The sequence below is a fragment of the Nesoenas mayeri genome, assembly GCF_963082525.1.
Source record: "Nesoenas mayeri genome assembly, chromosome: 2".
NCBI classification, from domain to species: Eukaryota; Metazoa; Chordata; class Aves; order Columbiformes; family Columbidae; genus Nesoenas; species Nesoenas mayeri.
The window spans coordinates 163,086,307-163,101,410 of record NC_137543.1 but is presented as its reverse complement, the minus strand read 5'-3'; the positions used below and the strand labels follow the sequence as shown (position 1 = coordinate 163,101,410).

Below are 15,104 nucleotides of genomic sequence, written 5' to 3'. Positions count from 1 at the left end.
AGCTCCTGTTCTCCAGCTGAATCCCCCAGGTCCCTCAGCCGCTCCATCACACTTGTGCTCCAGCCCCTCACCAACTCCGTTCCCTTCTCTCCACTCGCTCCAGCACCTCAAGGCCTTTCTTGGCGTCAGGGGCTCAAAACTGTCCCCTCTGGTTTGTGCTGTGCCCATCTCATGCTGGAGGAGACATTTGGGAGAAGATCTGCTTTCACAGGGACGGCCCCATGGAGCTCCAGCTGTTCCAAAGCCTGGCTGCACCCAGGCACCCATGTGTTCAATGGGTACCTGGTGACCTGTCTTCCTGGCTGTAACCGAACTGCGGCGTTTTGGGTGTTGGTTTTTGGGCGCTGAGACCTCTGTGTGACCTGCTCAGACCATCATCCGACCCATCTGACCAGTGGGAGAGGTCTTGGTGTGGTGTGGGGGGTCAAGGCCACATGTCACCCTGAGCTTTCCTGGAGCTTTGTTCACACACCTTGTGCTGAGACAGCGGATCTGAACCTGGTTCTTGAAGCGCAGAGCTGTGGCAAAGTCCTGCTTTGCCCTGCTTTGGGGCCACCTAAGAAGATTTTGAGGTCCTGTGGCCATCCACATGCTACCCAGGTACCTTCAGGGCCTCTTTTTGGCTTGAGACTCAAGGGTGGCAGATGGTTTCTGACCCACGACCATCTGAAGTGGGTGGAGAAACTATGGGCAAAGCATTTTCTTTCACCAGCACGTGGAGGAGCATAAGGTGGGGGTTTGCACATCGCCGCCTGGGTCCCATGCTGCAGATCAAGTGTGGGTTTCATCCTGGTTGTATTGACTGATGGTGAAGTTGCTCGTATCTTCTTGGAAAGTGCTCAGGTGCCTGGTAAAGCGATGTAGGAGGTAGGACGGCCTGGTGGAACCTACTGGTGTTTCAAGACCATCTCTTGCAGCTCTCCTGTAACACCTGGGGATACGTCTCTCCCCATCTCTGCTCTCAGAAGAAGCACGTCCTGAGAAACCAGCTGCCCCGGCAAGTTTTGGGGGCTCACGGTGTTAATCGGGGCGGTTTTTGGCATGCGTCGAGTGCCTTTTGGCAGCTGCTCGCGGGGAGGACGTGCTCCGACTCGCTAGGCTGTTTGAGCAGGAGCTGCCCCAGAGGTTGCTCCTCGCAGGGTGGGTGCTGGTGGGTCTCTGCCTCTGCTTGTTGCTCGTTGCTTTTCTGCCTTGGGCAAGGAATCCAGGAATGATGACGACAACTTCGCCCTCTTGATCAAACAACAGTGCCGGACCTCTGCGTTAGAGACATCCCCGTCCTGCTGTGAGAGGGGGTGTGAGGAGAACCTTGACTAACCTGGTATGTGACGTGAGTCATGGAATCATAGAATTGGTTTGGTTGGAACAGCCCCTCAAGATCATGGAGTCCAACCATAACCCACCCCTGTCCCTGCCCCGTGTCCTGAGAACCTCACGTCCATCTGTCCAGCCCTCCAGGGCTGGTGACTCCAGCACTGCCCTGGGCAGCCTGTTCCAATGCCCCACAGCCCTTTGGGGAAGAAATTGTTCCCCACATCCAACCTCAACCTCCCCTGGCGCAACTTGAGGCCGTTTCTTTGTGTCCCTGTCTCCCCTCAGCTCCTGTTCTCCAGCTGAACCCCCAGGTCCCTCAGCCGCTCCCATCACACTTGTGCTCCAGCCCCTCACCAGCTCCGTTCCCTTCTCTCCACTCGCTCCAGCACCTCAAGGCCTTTTTTGGCGTGAGGGGCCCAAAACTGCCCCCAGGATTCACGGTTTGTCCTCCCCATGTCCCAGCACAGGGACGGTCACTGCCCTGGGCCTGGTGGCCACACCAGTGCTGGTACCAGCCAGGATGCTGGTGGCCTCTTGGCCACCTGGGCACCCTCTGGCTCACGTTCATCCGCTCTTGACCAACACTGCAAAAGTGGGAAGAGTTAATTTCTTGGTTCCTACGTCAGAGCAGCTGCAGATAGTGTTGGTTGCTGGAAAGGTCGCTTTGCGCAATGAGGCAGCTTGGAGATGTGTGGACCTCACTGTAGAGAATCCTCCAGGGAAGCTGCAGCAGGAGGTGATGCTCCCAGATGTCAGAGCTCTCTGCAAGGGGACAAGCTGGGTAGGAAAGTGCAGTGCACAACCAGGAGGTTGTGAAATAAAGTCTACACCAGAATTGGTGGGTGTTGTAGAGCAAATCTTGTGGTGCTTTGGCAGAGTGAGGGTTCCCTCAGCACCCATAGGTGATCACCCAGCACCCTGAGAAGTGCAGCAAGCCGGTGGGGATTGACCCAGGGGAGCAAAGAGGGGACAAGAGTCTAAGCCTGAAATCACTGCCCAGATGCTCTTAATCTGGTTCAGAGTCTGAAGGAAGAAGGGGAACGTCGTCAGTTGGTTAAACTCACTGTACGGTGGATTTTCCTTTGCAAAAAAAATGAGGGGACCTGTAGCAAAAGCTTGAAAATTGTTTCTGTTTTGTGTGGTTTGCGACTGGAAACAGAAAAGGGAAGAGGCACTTTGAGGACACGCGTTTGCAGCCGCTGAAGAGCATCTGAGTGCTGCCCCAGGGGACATCGTCACCGCATGGCCCCACAGATACCCCGCTGTCCTTATTCAGTTGCTTCGCCAGAGCCCAGCGTGTTTTCCTTCCAATTTGGGCCCCAAACCTCCTGGATTGATGCTGGAATCTCCTGCTTTGCTGTCCTTGGTTGTCCGGCTGCCTCCAAACCTTGTTGCCCTCACGGAGAACATGATGGAGCAGAGGAGGTTCCACCAAACCACCACCCTTTTGAGGATTTGTGACCTCTTTCGTATCTTCTGTAGCAGTAATTTCTTTACACATTTGAGTAGTGGCTTCACAGGACCACCACAGAAGGAGAATTTTTGGAGATGCGGAGAAATAAAGTGCAATTCTTGCGCTGGTTCCTCTTGAAAGCGCAACATGGAAGTGGTTGCCCCAGGACATTTGGTTTCAAAGAAGGTGGGGTGGCTATTGCAAAAACAGAAGGCTCTGAAAAACAGGGGATTTGGAAGGTCAAAGGGCAGCAAATAATTCAAACTAGCTGCTATTTCTGCAGGGCTTTGGTAAGGAAATGGTCTGAAATGGCCGAGATAGGCTCGAAAACACCCAAGACTTCCCTAAACTGCTTCCAAAGAACGGAGAAGCTCTACTGATGCTCTTCAAAAATCACCGTCTGGGATCTGGGTGTTTGAAACCACTTTGTTCTGGCGATGCAGCAGAGGAAGCGTCTTTTTGTATGATTATTTTTCCAGCTTCATCAAGCACCTCGAGCTGACGCCGGCGAGCACGAGAGACATTTAAGTGGAGTGACGTGAAGCTTGAAGGACATGGAGAGGTGGAGAAATGCCCTCTGATCCTGGGCAGGCTCTGCAGACACCACTGTCCTCCTGCCGAGCTCTCTTTGCTTTTCCACCTCCAGAAACACTAAGAAAACTCTATGGAGATGTCCTCCCCAGCTTTCCTTGGCCTTTAGCCTTGTCCTCGGAGAGGCAGAAGCAAGATGGTGCTCATGGAGCAGCTGGTGCAGCTCCAATGTGCTTTGCTATGGTCAGTGAGTTCCCTAAGGTACTATATGAAACATAAAATATGTAGAGTAATAACATGTATGTAGTGACACAAGTGGCTTACTAAAATATTATTAACCTTTTTTTCAGGTAGAATATCGTGTAGTAAAATAGCAATTCCTTTATTTCCTGTCTTTACCATAATCTTGCCGATATGTATGTAATTAACACAAAAAGCTGAGTGCATGTGAAAGACAATGATTCCTCATGACGCATTTAACTATCTTAGACTGCAAAATCTGTTTCCATTCTCATATTAAATCTAAGCAGACGGTTGTCTTTTAAAACAGCGATATCTTTTATTGACATATCCAGATATTTGAGATCCTGCCATTACTTTTTACTCAGAAAATATGGGGATATATTTGCCATTAATTCAGATTAAAAAGTAGTGCTTTTGAGAAGCAATTGCCACAGAAGACTGAGAGTTTTTAATCCCTGGGAGTAGAAATTAGTTTAAATGCTCCTTGAGAACAGAGGGTCCAACTTATTATACTGTTTGGTGACAGTAACTATAGGAACGGGGACGCTGTGACATCTAAAGAAATCACTTTCATGGAGTTTCTTGGCAAATCCATTCCCCATTCTCTGGACACAAGGACACCAGGATGTGGTTGCTCCACCAAAGGGCTCAGAAAGACTCGTTCAGCTACTGAAGGAACAGTTTTTGCTCCACGAAGCCCTCGGGGCTGGAGGAATAAAGCACAACTCCAACCTTGCCGACAGCTCCGAGTGTCCTGTTTTGCATCGAGATAAGTCTGTGCATTCTGCGCATTCCCCGCGTGCCGTGCCGTTCCCAACCCACCTGCCTCCGAGCAAAGCTGACGTTCCTCCTTCCCCAGCCAGGAAAGGGGATTTTTCCTGAGCACAAAGCAGATTTTGAGGCATCTCTGACTCCAAATGGGGAACCTGCCACCCCAAAAGGCTTTTAGGAGGGTCTGTCCAGCGCTTCCATCTGTAATTACCGCAGCCACCCAAATCCTCACGCGGTCCTGGGCGCTTCCAGCACAGATCGGTACCCAGTGCTGTTGTGAAGCCGGAGCCGCCTCCATCCCAAGCGATCCTGGTGGGTTTGGGCTGGAAAGGGCTGGGAAACACTGCACAAGGTGCTGAAGGAGCAGGAGAACTTCTGCGTTGTGCACATCCATCATTTATAAGGAGATGCTGATGCTGCTCTGGCTCCTCCGCGCCCCTTCGGCCACGGAGCCTGTTGTTGCCTCCGCTTTTCTGTTTGGTTGTTTTTGTGGCAAGTCTGATAATTCATCGCTTGTGAGGTGCAGCCTCTGGAATGCAGCTCCAGAGGAACCGCCGGCACCTGAACTTTGCTTAACCCACTTGTGTGGAAGACCAGTCACTTCTTTTAAATGAATATACTCTTAACCCTTGCCTGCCTGTGAGTTACAATCACAGAATAGTTTGGGTTGAAGGGACCTTCCCCACTCCCCAGTGCCCCCCCTGCCATGACAGGGACATCTGCACCAGCTCAGGGTGCTCAGAGCCCCGTCCAGCCTGGCCTGGGATGTCTCAGGGATGGTTCATCCACCACCTCTCTGGGTACCTGGGCCAGGCTCTCACCACCCTCAGGGCAACAATTTCTTCCTTAGATCTCAAATCTCCCCTTTTTAGTTTAAACCATCACCCCTTGTCCTATCACAACAGCCCCTGCTCAAAAGTCTGTCCCCATCTTTCTTCTCAGCCCCTTTTAAGCACAGAAAGGCCACACTAAGGTCTCCCGGAGCTTCTCTTTTCCAGCTGAACACCCCAACTCTCAGCCTGTCCCCAGCAGAGCTGTTCCAGCCTCGGGTCATTCCTGGGGCTGCTCTGGCCCCTCTCCAGCAGCTCCATGTGTGTCCTGTCTGGGGACCCAGCGCTGGACGCAAGACTCAGAATTACTTGCGGTAGCACCGCTCTGCTGCTCCTCTCTCTGTCTTTACAGATATATTTGAGCACAGAAGAAGGAGACAAGTCTTCTCCTCCCGGGGAGCGTGGAACTGCTGCGATTTGTGGTGGCAGAGTCCCCGAGCACCGAGAATTACCAGAGGCAGGTGCAAGAGCTGCTCTCACCTTGCACGGTTAATTAAAGGGATTGATTTTTGTTTGTTCTCTGTGCATGGGTTTAATAAGGATCTGAAAGCACCAGCGTCAGGCGCTGCGGGATCGTGTTCTCTTTGCCCCATACGTTGGCTGCTTCCCCTTCTGCCCCGTTTGCGGCAGAACCTGCCAGGTTGTGCCCTGTGGTTTTATATTTTTAACCTTGCGGATAAACCTCCGGTGACCACCGTGAGGCTTTTGTTTGCAAGCCCAGACGGGGCTTCTCTGGGTAGGAAGAGTGTTGGGGAGCGATTTAAACCTCGATTCCTTGTGTGTTCCACAGGCAGCAGCTCCCATCGCACGTGCAAAACGCTCGTCGAGGTGTGATGGTAACATCTTGCTGGATGCAAAGAAACAGCTTGTTTAGCTCGGCGCTCTCTTATTTTAGGTGATCTGACCCTAAGGAGTCTGCATTGGGTTCCCTTCCAGCTGCAGGTAAATCCTTCTAAACGTCAGGTGGGGAGACCAGAAAGCCTGGGAGATACTTGGCATTTGCATTCTGCAAACTTTGTTGGATAGACCCTGTCCTGCTGGCGTGTCTTGGTACCTCCTGGATGAATTAGTTGCTCCTTTTCCTCCCCCGGTCTCCCAGATTGGGAACAAAATCCTGCTCAGTGGAGATTGTTTGTAAAATCACGGAATAACGGTGAATTTTGTGTGCCTGGAGATGGCATCTCCTCCTATACCAAAATGATGCACGTTTCTCCAAGATCAGCATTCCTGAGAAGAATGGCCTTTCTGGGGTGACCAGCACAGATGAACTCAACAAATCTCTCCTCCCAGGGCGTAAAAATACACATAAACCCATGCACAACAACTTGTTGTCATCGGCAGAAGCTGCTCTTGTCCTGGGGGAGATGTCGCAGCTCCAGGCTCATCCCTCCCGTGTTTCCTTCAAGCATCTTTGTCCCAGCGCTGGGGACGTTGTTCGTGTTTCACAGCGTTGCGCTGATCTAAGGGCTCGGGGGACCTGGGTTTGATGACACGAGAAACGCCTGCAAAGTCTCTTTAATCCGCCTGGGCTCTGCTTTCCAGGCGTGTTTAGCTGAGTCAGGTCTTGCTGAGCTCCGCCTATGAGCTCCCACCACCTCGGTGGCAGCTGCCGTGGTGCTGGTTGGACTCTGAAAATAAACCCAGCTGCCAAAGAGGGGGTGGTATGGGAAGGATAAAACCCGCTGTGCTCCACGCACCTCCCAGGTTGGGTTTTTTGTGCTTTCCATATAAACGTGGCCATCCAAGCACTGACCTTCCCCTTCTCACCTCCCCTGGGTGCTTCTTCACCTTTTCTTTTACTTCTCTTTGCTGTAACCCCCTGGGATGGGCTGTATCTCCCTTGCTTCTCCATCTGCAGGACAGTAGCCCCAGGTGGCAGCTTTCACCCATTGAACTTTCCTGCCCTCCTCCTCTTCATTCGAAAGCTTTGCTGACAGCAACATCACCAGGCAGCGAGCGCCTCAGTTTCTATTTAAACCGATTAAACCCATCGACGAGCGTTAAATGAGTTTAATCTATTTGATTTGCCCCGTGTGCTAATGGTGTATAGATCTGCGGAACGTATCGTAGGGACGTGTGGGCGGCTGGAGGTGGGACGGGGTCTGAGTTTTGGAAATGCCTCTGCCTGAAGCTTTCAGGGTTTGACCTGGGTGAGGAATCAGCCTGGCGGGGGGGCCGAGATTGAAGTTATCTGATAGTTGTCCATTCGCGGCCAAGATTATTCAGGAGAGGTGTAAAAAGCCTTGGAAAGGGGGAGGATTAGCAGTGAGTATCGAGAGAGGTGCCTGCTGAGTCCTGAGCTCTCCTGGAACGAGGTGACGCGATGGGTGAAGTTCTGGGTGTTGTCGGGGTGTCACCGTCCCTGTCACTGCCAGCGCCACCGCCCATTTATTTGCTCAGAAACCTGAATTTCCTCCAATTATTTGCACCACACAGCTGCTGAGCAGCACCTCTGTTTGAAGCACTGCCAGAAGCATCTCTGGGTAACCACCTTTTACCCTAAATACCATTTTTTTCCCCTGTCCTTCCCATTTACCTTTCTAGGATCATATTTTTGTGATTGCGGATCTTGTCTGGTGTTTCCATCCCAAGTCTGTTCCTGGGTTGAGATCTAAAAGGGAGCAGAGCTGAAGTTCAGAGCTTTGCAAGGCTGGTGAGAGCCTGGCCCAGGTACCCAGAGAGGGGGTGGATGAACCATCCCTGAGACATCCCAGGCCAGGCTGGACGGGGCTCTGAGCACCCTGAGCTGGTGCAGATGTCCCTGTCATGGCAGGGGGGGCACTGGGGGACATGGGAAGGTCCCTTCAACCCAGACTGTTCTATGAAGGCTTGCCAAGACATCACCTCTATCCCGCCAAGCTCCTGGTTGACCCCGTGTTCTCTGACTTCTCCGACTGGTGATGCAGACGTGCGTCTCGCTAATGAGAATACATGGATGTGTCTCACTGCTCTGTGTTCTTTCCTCCCCAGGGAGCTTAAACTGCGAAACTATGAGCCTGAAGATGAAGAGCTGAAGAAGAGGAAGATGCCCAAGGCCAAGCCGGTCTCAGGTGGGTGTGAGGGGGAGTGTGGGAGGTGAAACGACGGGGTGTGAAAGCAGAAGCGTTGTCAGCGGTGGTGCTGGTGCTTGTGGTGAGGCCTCTGCTGCTTTGTTCTGTTCTGGAGGTGTGCAGGCCAAGGCAGATGGAAGAATCACAGATGGTGGGGGTTGAAGGGACCTCTCTAGATCCCCCAGCCCACCTACTCATGCAAGGTCACCAGAGCAGATCACACAGGGTCACCAGAGCAGATCACACAGGGTCACAGAGCAGATCACACAGTTCGATCCAGGCGGGTTTGAATGTCCCAGAGCAGGAGACTCCACAGCCGCTCTGGGCAGCCTGGGCCAGGCTCTGGCACCTCCCAGCAAACAAGTTTCTGCTCATGTTCAGATGGAGCCTCCTGTGTTTCAGTCTGTGCCCGTTGCCCCTCACCCTGGCATTGGGCACCACTGAACAGAGTCTGGTCCACCCTCTGACACCCACCCTGAGATATTGATCCATTGATCACATCCCTCTCAGCTTCTTTTCTCCAGCTCAACAGCCCCCGCTCTCTCAGTCTCCTCATCACAAAGATGCTCCAGACCCCTCAGCATCTTTTTGTCCCTCCCTGGACTCTCTCCAGTAATTCCTTGTCCTGCTTCAACTGGGAAGCCCAGAACTGGACACAGTAACTCCAGATGTGGCCCCACCAGGGCAGAGCAGAGGGGGACAATCACCTCCCTCCACCTGCTGCTCACACTCTTCCTCATGTCCCCCAGCTCCCATTGGCCTCTTGGCCACAAGGACACATTGGTGACTCATGGTCACCCTGTTGTTGACCACAACTCCCAGGTCCTTTTCTGCAAAGCTGCTTTCCAGCAGATCCCCCAAGATCCCTTTGCAGGGGTTCACTGGGTGCTGCGTGAGCTGCTCTCCACCAGCACATCCCATTCCCTCCCCAGGGTGTGCTCGGAGAGAATGAGGCAGCACTTGTGGCTGTGAGGACAAACAAAGCCAGTGTGGGGACCTGCACCAAGCCAGCGTGCTGCGAAAGGGACGGGTTATCCCTTTTCTTTCCAAAATTCAGGGAGCTTGGAAACCTCTGTGCTCCTGCTCGCCACAACCCAAGGTGGAAAAGCCCCTGGGATGAACAGCGTGTTTCAAAAAGGTGGACCCAGCTTCCTAGAATCACAGAATCATTTTGGTTGGAAAAGCCCCTCAAGATCATCAAGTCCAACCATAACGCACCCCAGCACTGCCCCATGTCCTGAGAACCTCATGTCCGTCTGTCCAGCCCTCCAGGGATGGTGACTCCAGCACTGCCCTGGGCAGCCTGTTCCAATGCCCCACAGCCCTTTGGGGAAGAAATTGTTCCCACATCCAACCTCAACCTCCCCTGGCACAACTTGAGGCCGTTTCTTTGTGTCCGTGTCTCCCCTCAGCTCCTGTTCTCCAGCTGAACCCCCCAGGTCCCTCAGCCGCTCCATCACACTTGTGCTCCAGCCCCTCACCAGCTCCGTTCCCTTCCCTTTCAAAGCACTATATAACACTTCACGATGCCAACATGTTACAATTGCACAAAAAACGCTTTAACGATTTATCACATTTTAATAACCTTCTTATAAATACTCTACAGCCTTTGACCTATCCCCAATGAGAAAAAGTCGCAGGGTGTCATTTCAAATCAGCTCTGTCTCTTTGAAACACCCCATATTTCGGCAGCAGCGTGAGGGCGGCAGGTAGGAGATGAGCGTCCGCCGCCCCATGGGGTGCTAGTGCGTCCCAGCAGCCGTACTGGGCGCACTGGGGCTCTCCCGCTGTTGCTGGGCGAACGTGGCGCTCGCGGCTTCCATTGCTTCATCATCCTCTCTCGCCCATGGGCACTTCACACCCCGCGTTGCACAACCGGGGTGTGTGTCTGAGCACCCCGAGTCCAGCCCCAAACCCAAGCGCAGATACTCGGGAGAGCCGAGCTCTGTCTGGAGGATTCTCAAGCAGATTCAGGCTGTTTTTTTGTTTGAGTTACCTTTAAACAAATATTAGTCATGAGTCCAGGGCGTCTGGTCTGTTATTTCCTAGCGCTGAACCTCCCTGCAGCTCTTGAGAAGGAAGCGAAGGGTCGAAGTTTCCTTGATCTTGAAATATTTGAGTCTTCCTGGAATAGATCTCTTTAAAAACGCCCTAAATAAAAGGGCTGCCTTGGGGAGCCCGGCGGAGACCTGCTCGGTAGGAACGCTGACGCCGCGCTTTCCTTTATCCTTTTGTAACAGCGTCAAACTCCCCCCAACTCTTCCCTGGCGAGTGGTTTGGAATTGAGAACAGCGATTTTTGACCGTTTCCAGCAAAATTCACGCTTGCTGCCAGCCCTTCATTCGGAGCCACAGTGCCCTGCGGTTCCCCGTGTCCTCGGAGACCTTGTGCTGGGGATGGAGGAGCCGGAACTCACATTAAATGTGCCTTGGGCATATTTGGGAGCAGGATTCACCCCTCGGGGATGTTCTCCCTGGTGCCCGCACCCTCCTTGCTCACACACCCAAGTTGAAGGATGAAAAGCTGGTTTTCCACCTGTGCTTTGCCCATTATCCCCCAAATCTGCAGCCTTTACGTCAGCCCTGGGCTGGAGCTTGATTTCTCCGAGATATCTCAGGCAGTGGCCTCGTAAATGAGATTTGATGAGTCAAATTCCAGTGGAAACACCCGCTGAGCTGCAGGTCTTGCGAAAAGAGGACTTGGACCCAGCAGAACGTTGCTGCTGTTTGTGGTGTTAAATTCTTGTTGGGTTTGCATCATTTTCAGGTGACTTTTAGGAGTCTCTGAAAGGGTGGTGGAGGGACATTTCTACCCCTGTGTACTTGTGTGTAGTTTAAGGCGAAGATGTTCAAATAAGCTTTTATAAAAGCTTTTGAGAACTGAGCCCAGCGCTCGGGTGGGTTTCCCTGTGTCGTCCCCTCGCTGTCTTGCATTGATGCTGGTCCTGTTCCCCCATCTAGTGGAAGACAAGGTGAAGGACCAGCTGGAGGCCGCCAAGCCGGAGCCCATCATCGACGAGGTGGTACGTATCTTCAGAGCCGCTCCGCCGTGACCCCTGCGCCTCCAGCCTTGAACCTCACCTGGGTGTCTCCTCTTTCCCCACAGGACCTGGCCAACCTGGCACCCAGGAAGCCGGACTGGTGAGTGTCCACAGATCTCCTGGGAAAGAGAGGACTCTCTGCTGGGAGCAGTGGTGACACTGGAAGCTGTGCTGCCATCAGAGACCTGGACAGGCTGAGAGCTGGGCGGGGAGAAATTAATGAAATAGAACAAGGGCAAGTGTAGAGTCTTGAATGTGGGCAGGAACAGCCCCAGATTCCAGTGTAAGTTGGGGAATGAGCTGTTGGAGAGCAGTGTAGGGGAAAGGGAGCTGGGGGTCCTGGGGACAGCAGGGTGACCATGAGCCAGCACTGGGCCCTTGTGGCCAGGAAGCCAATGGGACCTGGGGTGGGTTAGAAGGGGGTGGTCAGTAGGTCAGAGAGGTTCTCCTGCCCCTCTGCTCTGCCCTGGGGAGACCACACCTGGAATCTTGTGTCCAGCTGTGGCCCCTCAGCTCCAGCAGGACAGGGAACTGCTGCAGAGAGTCCAGCGCAGCCACCAAGATGCTGCAGGGAGTGGAGCATCTCCCGTGTGAGGAAAGGCTGAGGGAGCTGGGGCTCTGGAGCTGGACAAGAGGACACTGAGGGGGGACTCATTGCTGGGGATCAAGATGGAAAGGGGCAGTGTCAGGAGGATGGAGCCAGGCTCTGCTGGTGACAACCAGGGACAGGACAAGGGGCAATGGGTGCAAACTGGAACACAGGAGGTTCCACTTGAATATGAGAAGCAACTTGTTGGGGGTGAGGGTGTCAGAGCCTGGCCCAGGCTGCCCAGGGGGTTGTGGAGTCTCCTTCTGTGCAGACATTCCAACCCGCCTGGACACCTTCCTGTGTAACCTCATCTGGGTGTTCCTGCTCCATGGTGGGGTTGCACTGGATGAACTTTCCAGGGCCCTTCCAGTCCCTGACACTCTGGGATTCTGTGATTCTGGGAAAGGGCTGTTGGTGTCACTGGTGGGTTCCTGTCAACTCCAGGTTGGGTTAAAAGTGCTAGAAATGGGAAACCCAGCCCTGCTGTTGAGGAAGACGAAAGACACGGTGTCTTCCCTTTTCCTGCTTACACCCAGTGACTCTGCTGCTCCCTTTGGGGTGTTTGTCACCACGGTGGCCTCAGTGACAAGGGATACTCTGGACACTGGGTTGGATCATGAGCTGCCGTGGTGGGAGACACACAGTGTGCTCTGTGGTGTTCATGGGAGAGAAGGAGTTTCTCTCACACGGGGAAAGGTGTGACGTGGTCCCTGCCCGGGGTGAGGGTTTGTTCTGACACTGTCACTCTCCTCCCCAGGGATCTGAAGCGAGATGTAGCCAAGAAACTGGAGAAGCTGGAGAAGAGGACGCAGAGAGCCATCGCTGAACTGATACGTGCGTCACGGTGCCATTCACCAGTTGTTCCAGGGGGATTACATGATCCTTGCTGGGAGCTTGGGGCCTCGCTGTTGGGCCAGGGACTGGTGGAATCATAGAACAGTTTGGGTTGAAGGGACCTTCAAAGCTCATCCAGTCCAACCTCCCTGCCATGACAGGGACATCTGCACCAGCTCAGGGTGCTCAGAGCCCCGTCCAGCCTGGCCTGGGATGTCTCCAGGGATGGTTCATCCACCCCCTCTCTGGGTACCTGGGCCAGGCTCTCACCACCCTCAGGGCAACAATTCCTTCCTCATGTCCAGCCTGAATCTCCCTCCTTCAGTTTAAACCATCACCCCTTGTCCTATCGCAACAGGCCCAGCTCAGGTCTGTTCCCAGCGAGTGTGCTGGTTTGGGATGGTTTGGGGTTCTCTGCCATGTGGGTTCCCCGATATCTCTAAGCCGCTGCTGTTTGTCTCTCGCAGGAGAGCGGTTGAAGGGGCAGGACGAGGAGCTGGCGTCCGCCGTTGTGTCAGCAAAGCAGGAGGGAAGCGACTCCGACTGAGCGGATCCATCCCGCCCCCCACCTCGTTACTCCGGGTGGAAGCACCTTGTTGGGACACGCTGCTCCCCAACGCTTTGCCGGGAGCCCACGAATCCCACCCAGCCTGAAGGAGAGGAACAGATCTAAGGAGCTGTGCTGTCCTCCCTCTGACCGCTCCTCTGTCGGGGAACATTCACAGGTGGCTTTTGGGGACTGTGTGGGGCTGGTGGGAGCAGGACAAACACCCGCATCACCTTGAACCTCAGCTGCCAGGACTTGGAGCAAGGGAGGTGAAAGGGCCAGTGCAACAGGAGGTAAATTGAGTCCTAACTCCACTCTCACTTGATGGGTGAGCAACAAGATGCCCGGACAACCAAGAGCAGCCCTTGGAGAGGCAACACCATTTCCCAGGGGTCTGACGCTCCTGTCCCTGCGCTGAGATCCCTTTTTCACGCTGCTCCTCGCTGCAGAATTGCTGGTGTAGCTGCCACGCGGGGAGCAGCGACGTGTCTCGCCCTGGAGAGCTGGCTGTGAGTATTTGGGAACATCCGCGGCCCAGTTGAGGTTAATGTGGGGTTTGTTCTGTTTCCTGAAGTTGTCCCGACGCTCCAAGCTGTGCAGCGTGTACTGCTCCTCTGTGTGTTTTATAAATGATAAAGTTTGTTGGTAACAAATCTTTTCATAATAAAACCATCCCGCAGTGGAAGAAGTTGTTGCTTTTTCTGCAGAGGGCTGGGTGGAGGCAGCTGATTTCATCTCCCTTTTGTCTGCGGGGACTCCAGACCTGTTTGCTTGTCCCTGTCCCTGTCCCCTTCCTTTCCCGGAACAGAGAGCAAGAGACTTCGGTTTGTGTAAGTTTGAGGTGGCCAAGCTGTAGCTACAGCAAGTTGAGCACAACTCCTGGGGCTGATGCCACTGGGGGAGGTGAGTGGGTGGGACCACCCTGGATCTTCCCTGGGAATCTTTGTTCTGCCTCTTGGAGATCTTGCAGGATCCTGAATCCTCTGTGTTTGGTCCAGAAGTGGGTTTAGAATCAGTTTGGGTTGAAGGGACCTTAAAGCTCTCCCAGTGCCCCCCCTGCCATGACAGGGACATCGTCACCAGCTCAGGGTGCTCAGAGCCCCGTCCAGCCTGGCCTGGGATGTCTCAGGGATGGTTCATCCACCCCCTCTCTGGGTACCTGGGCCAGGCTCTCACCACCCTCAGCAGCCAAAAATTTACTCCTGAGGTAAAACATGTGGTGCGTAGGGCTGTGACAGCGGTGTTCACAGAACACCCGTGGTAAAAATAGCTGTTCCTGTTAATGTGTGTATCCAGCTTTTATTGAAAGCCTGTTGGAAAGAGCTGCCGGGGGCTGAGGTTGCCTTGGAGGGGGATGGTGTTCCTGGCTGGACCAGGTCCCTGCTCAGGACAAAATCAGTCCCAGCCATGCTACAAACAGCCTGATGGACGTTGGTCCCTCAGTGCCCACCGCTCTGTGCTGAGGACACTTGCGGGGTTTTCCACCTGCGAGAGCCCCGTTTAGGTCAGAGAGGTTCTCCTGCCCCTCTGCTCTGCCCTGGGGAGACCACACCTGGAATCTTGTGTCCAGCTGTGGCCCCTCAGTTCCAGCAGGACAGGGAACTGCTGCAGAGAGTCCAGCGCAGCCACCAAGATGCTGCAGGGAGTGGAGCATCTCCCGTGTGAGGAAAGGCTGAGGGAGCTGGGGCTCTGGAGCTGGACAAGAGGACACTGAGGGGGGACTCATTGCTGGGGATCAAGATGGAAAGGGGCAGTGTCAGGAGGATGGAGCCAGGCTCTGCTGGTGACAACCAGGGACAGGACAAGGGGCAATGGGTACAAACTGGAACACAGGAGGTTCCACTTGAATATGAGAAGCAACTTGTTGGGGTGAGGGTGTCAGAGCCTGGCCCAGGCTGCCCA

General features: G+C 53.9%; 1 protein-coding gene across 1 annotated transcript in view; it reads left to right on the top strand.

The window, feature by feature from the left end:
* The window catches only part of CCDC12 (coiled-coil domain containing 12), a 50,678-nt gene extending 36,872 nt beyond the window's left edge, over window positions 1–13,806 (top strand). Inside the window, 5 exon segments of the mRNA XM_080339140.1 lie at window positions 8,113–8,192; window positions 11,153–11,214; window positions 11,298–11,332; window positions 12,579–12,655; window positions 13,123–13,806. Of these exon segments, the coding sequence (XP_080195266.1) occupies window positions 8,113–8,192; window positions 11,153–11,214; window positions 11,298–11,332; window positions 12,579–12,655; window positions 13,123–13,202 (334 nt within the window). The 3' untranslated portion in view covers window positions 13,203–13,806.
* Window positions 13,807–15,104: the final 1,298 nt, after the last annotated feature.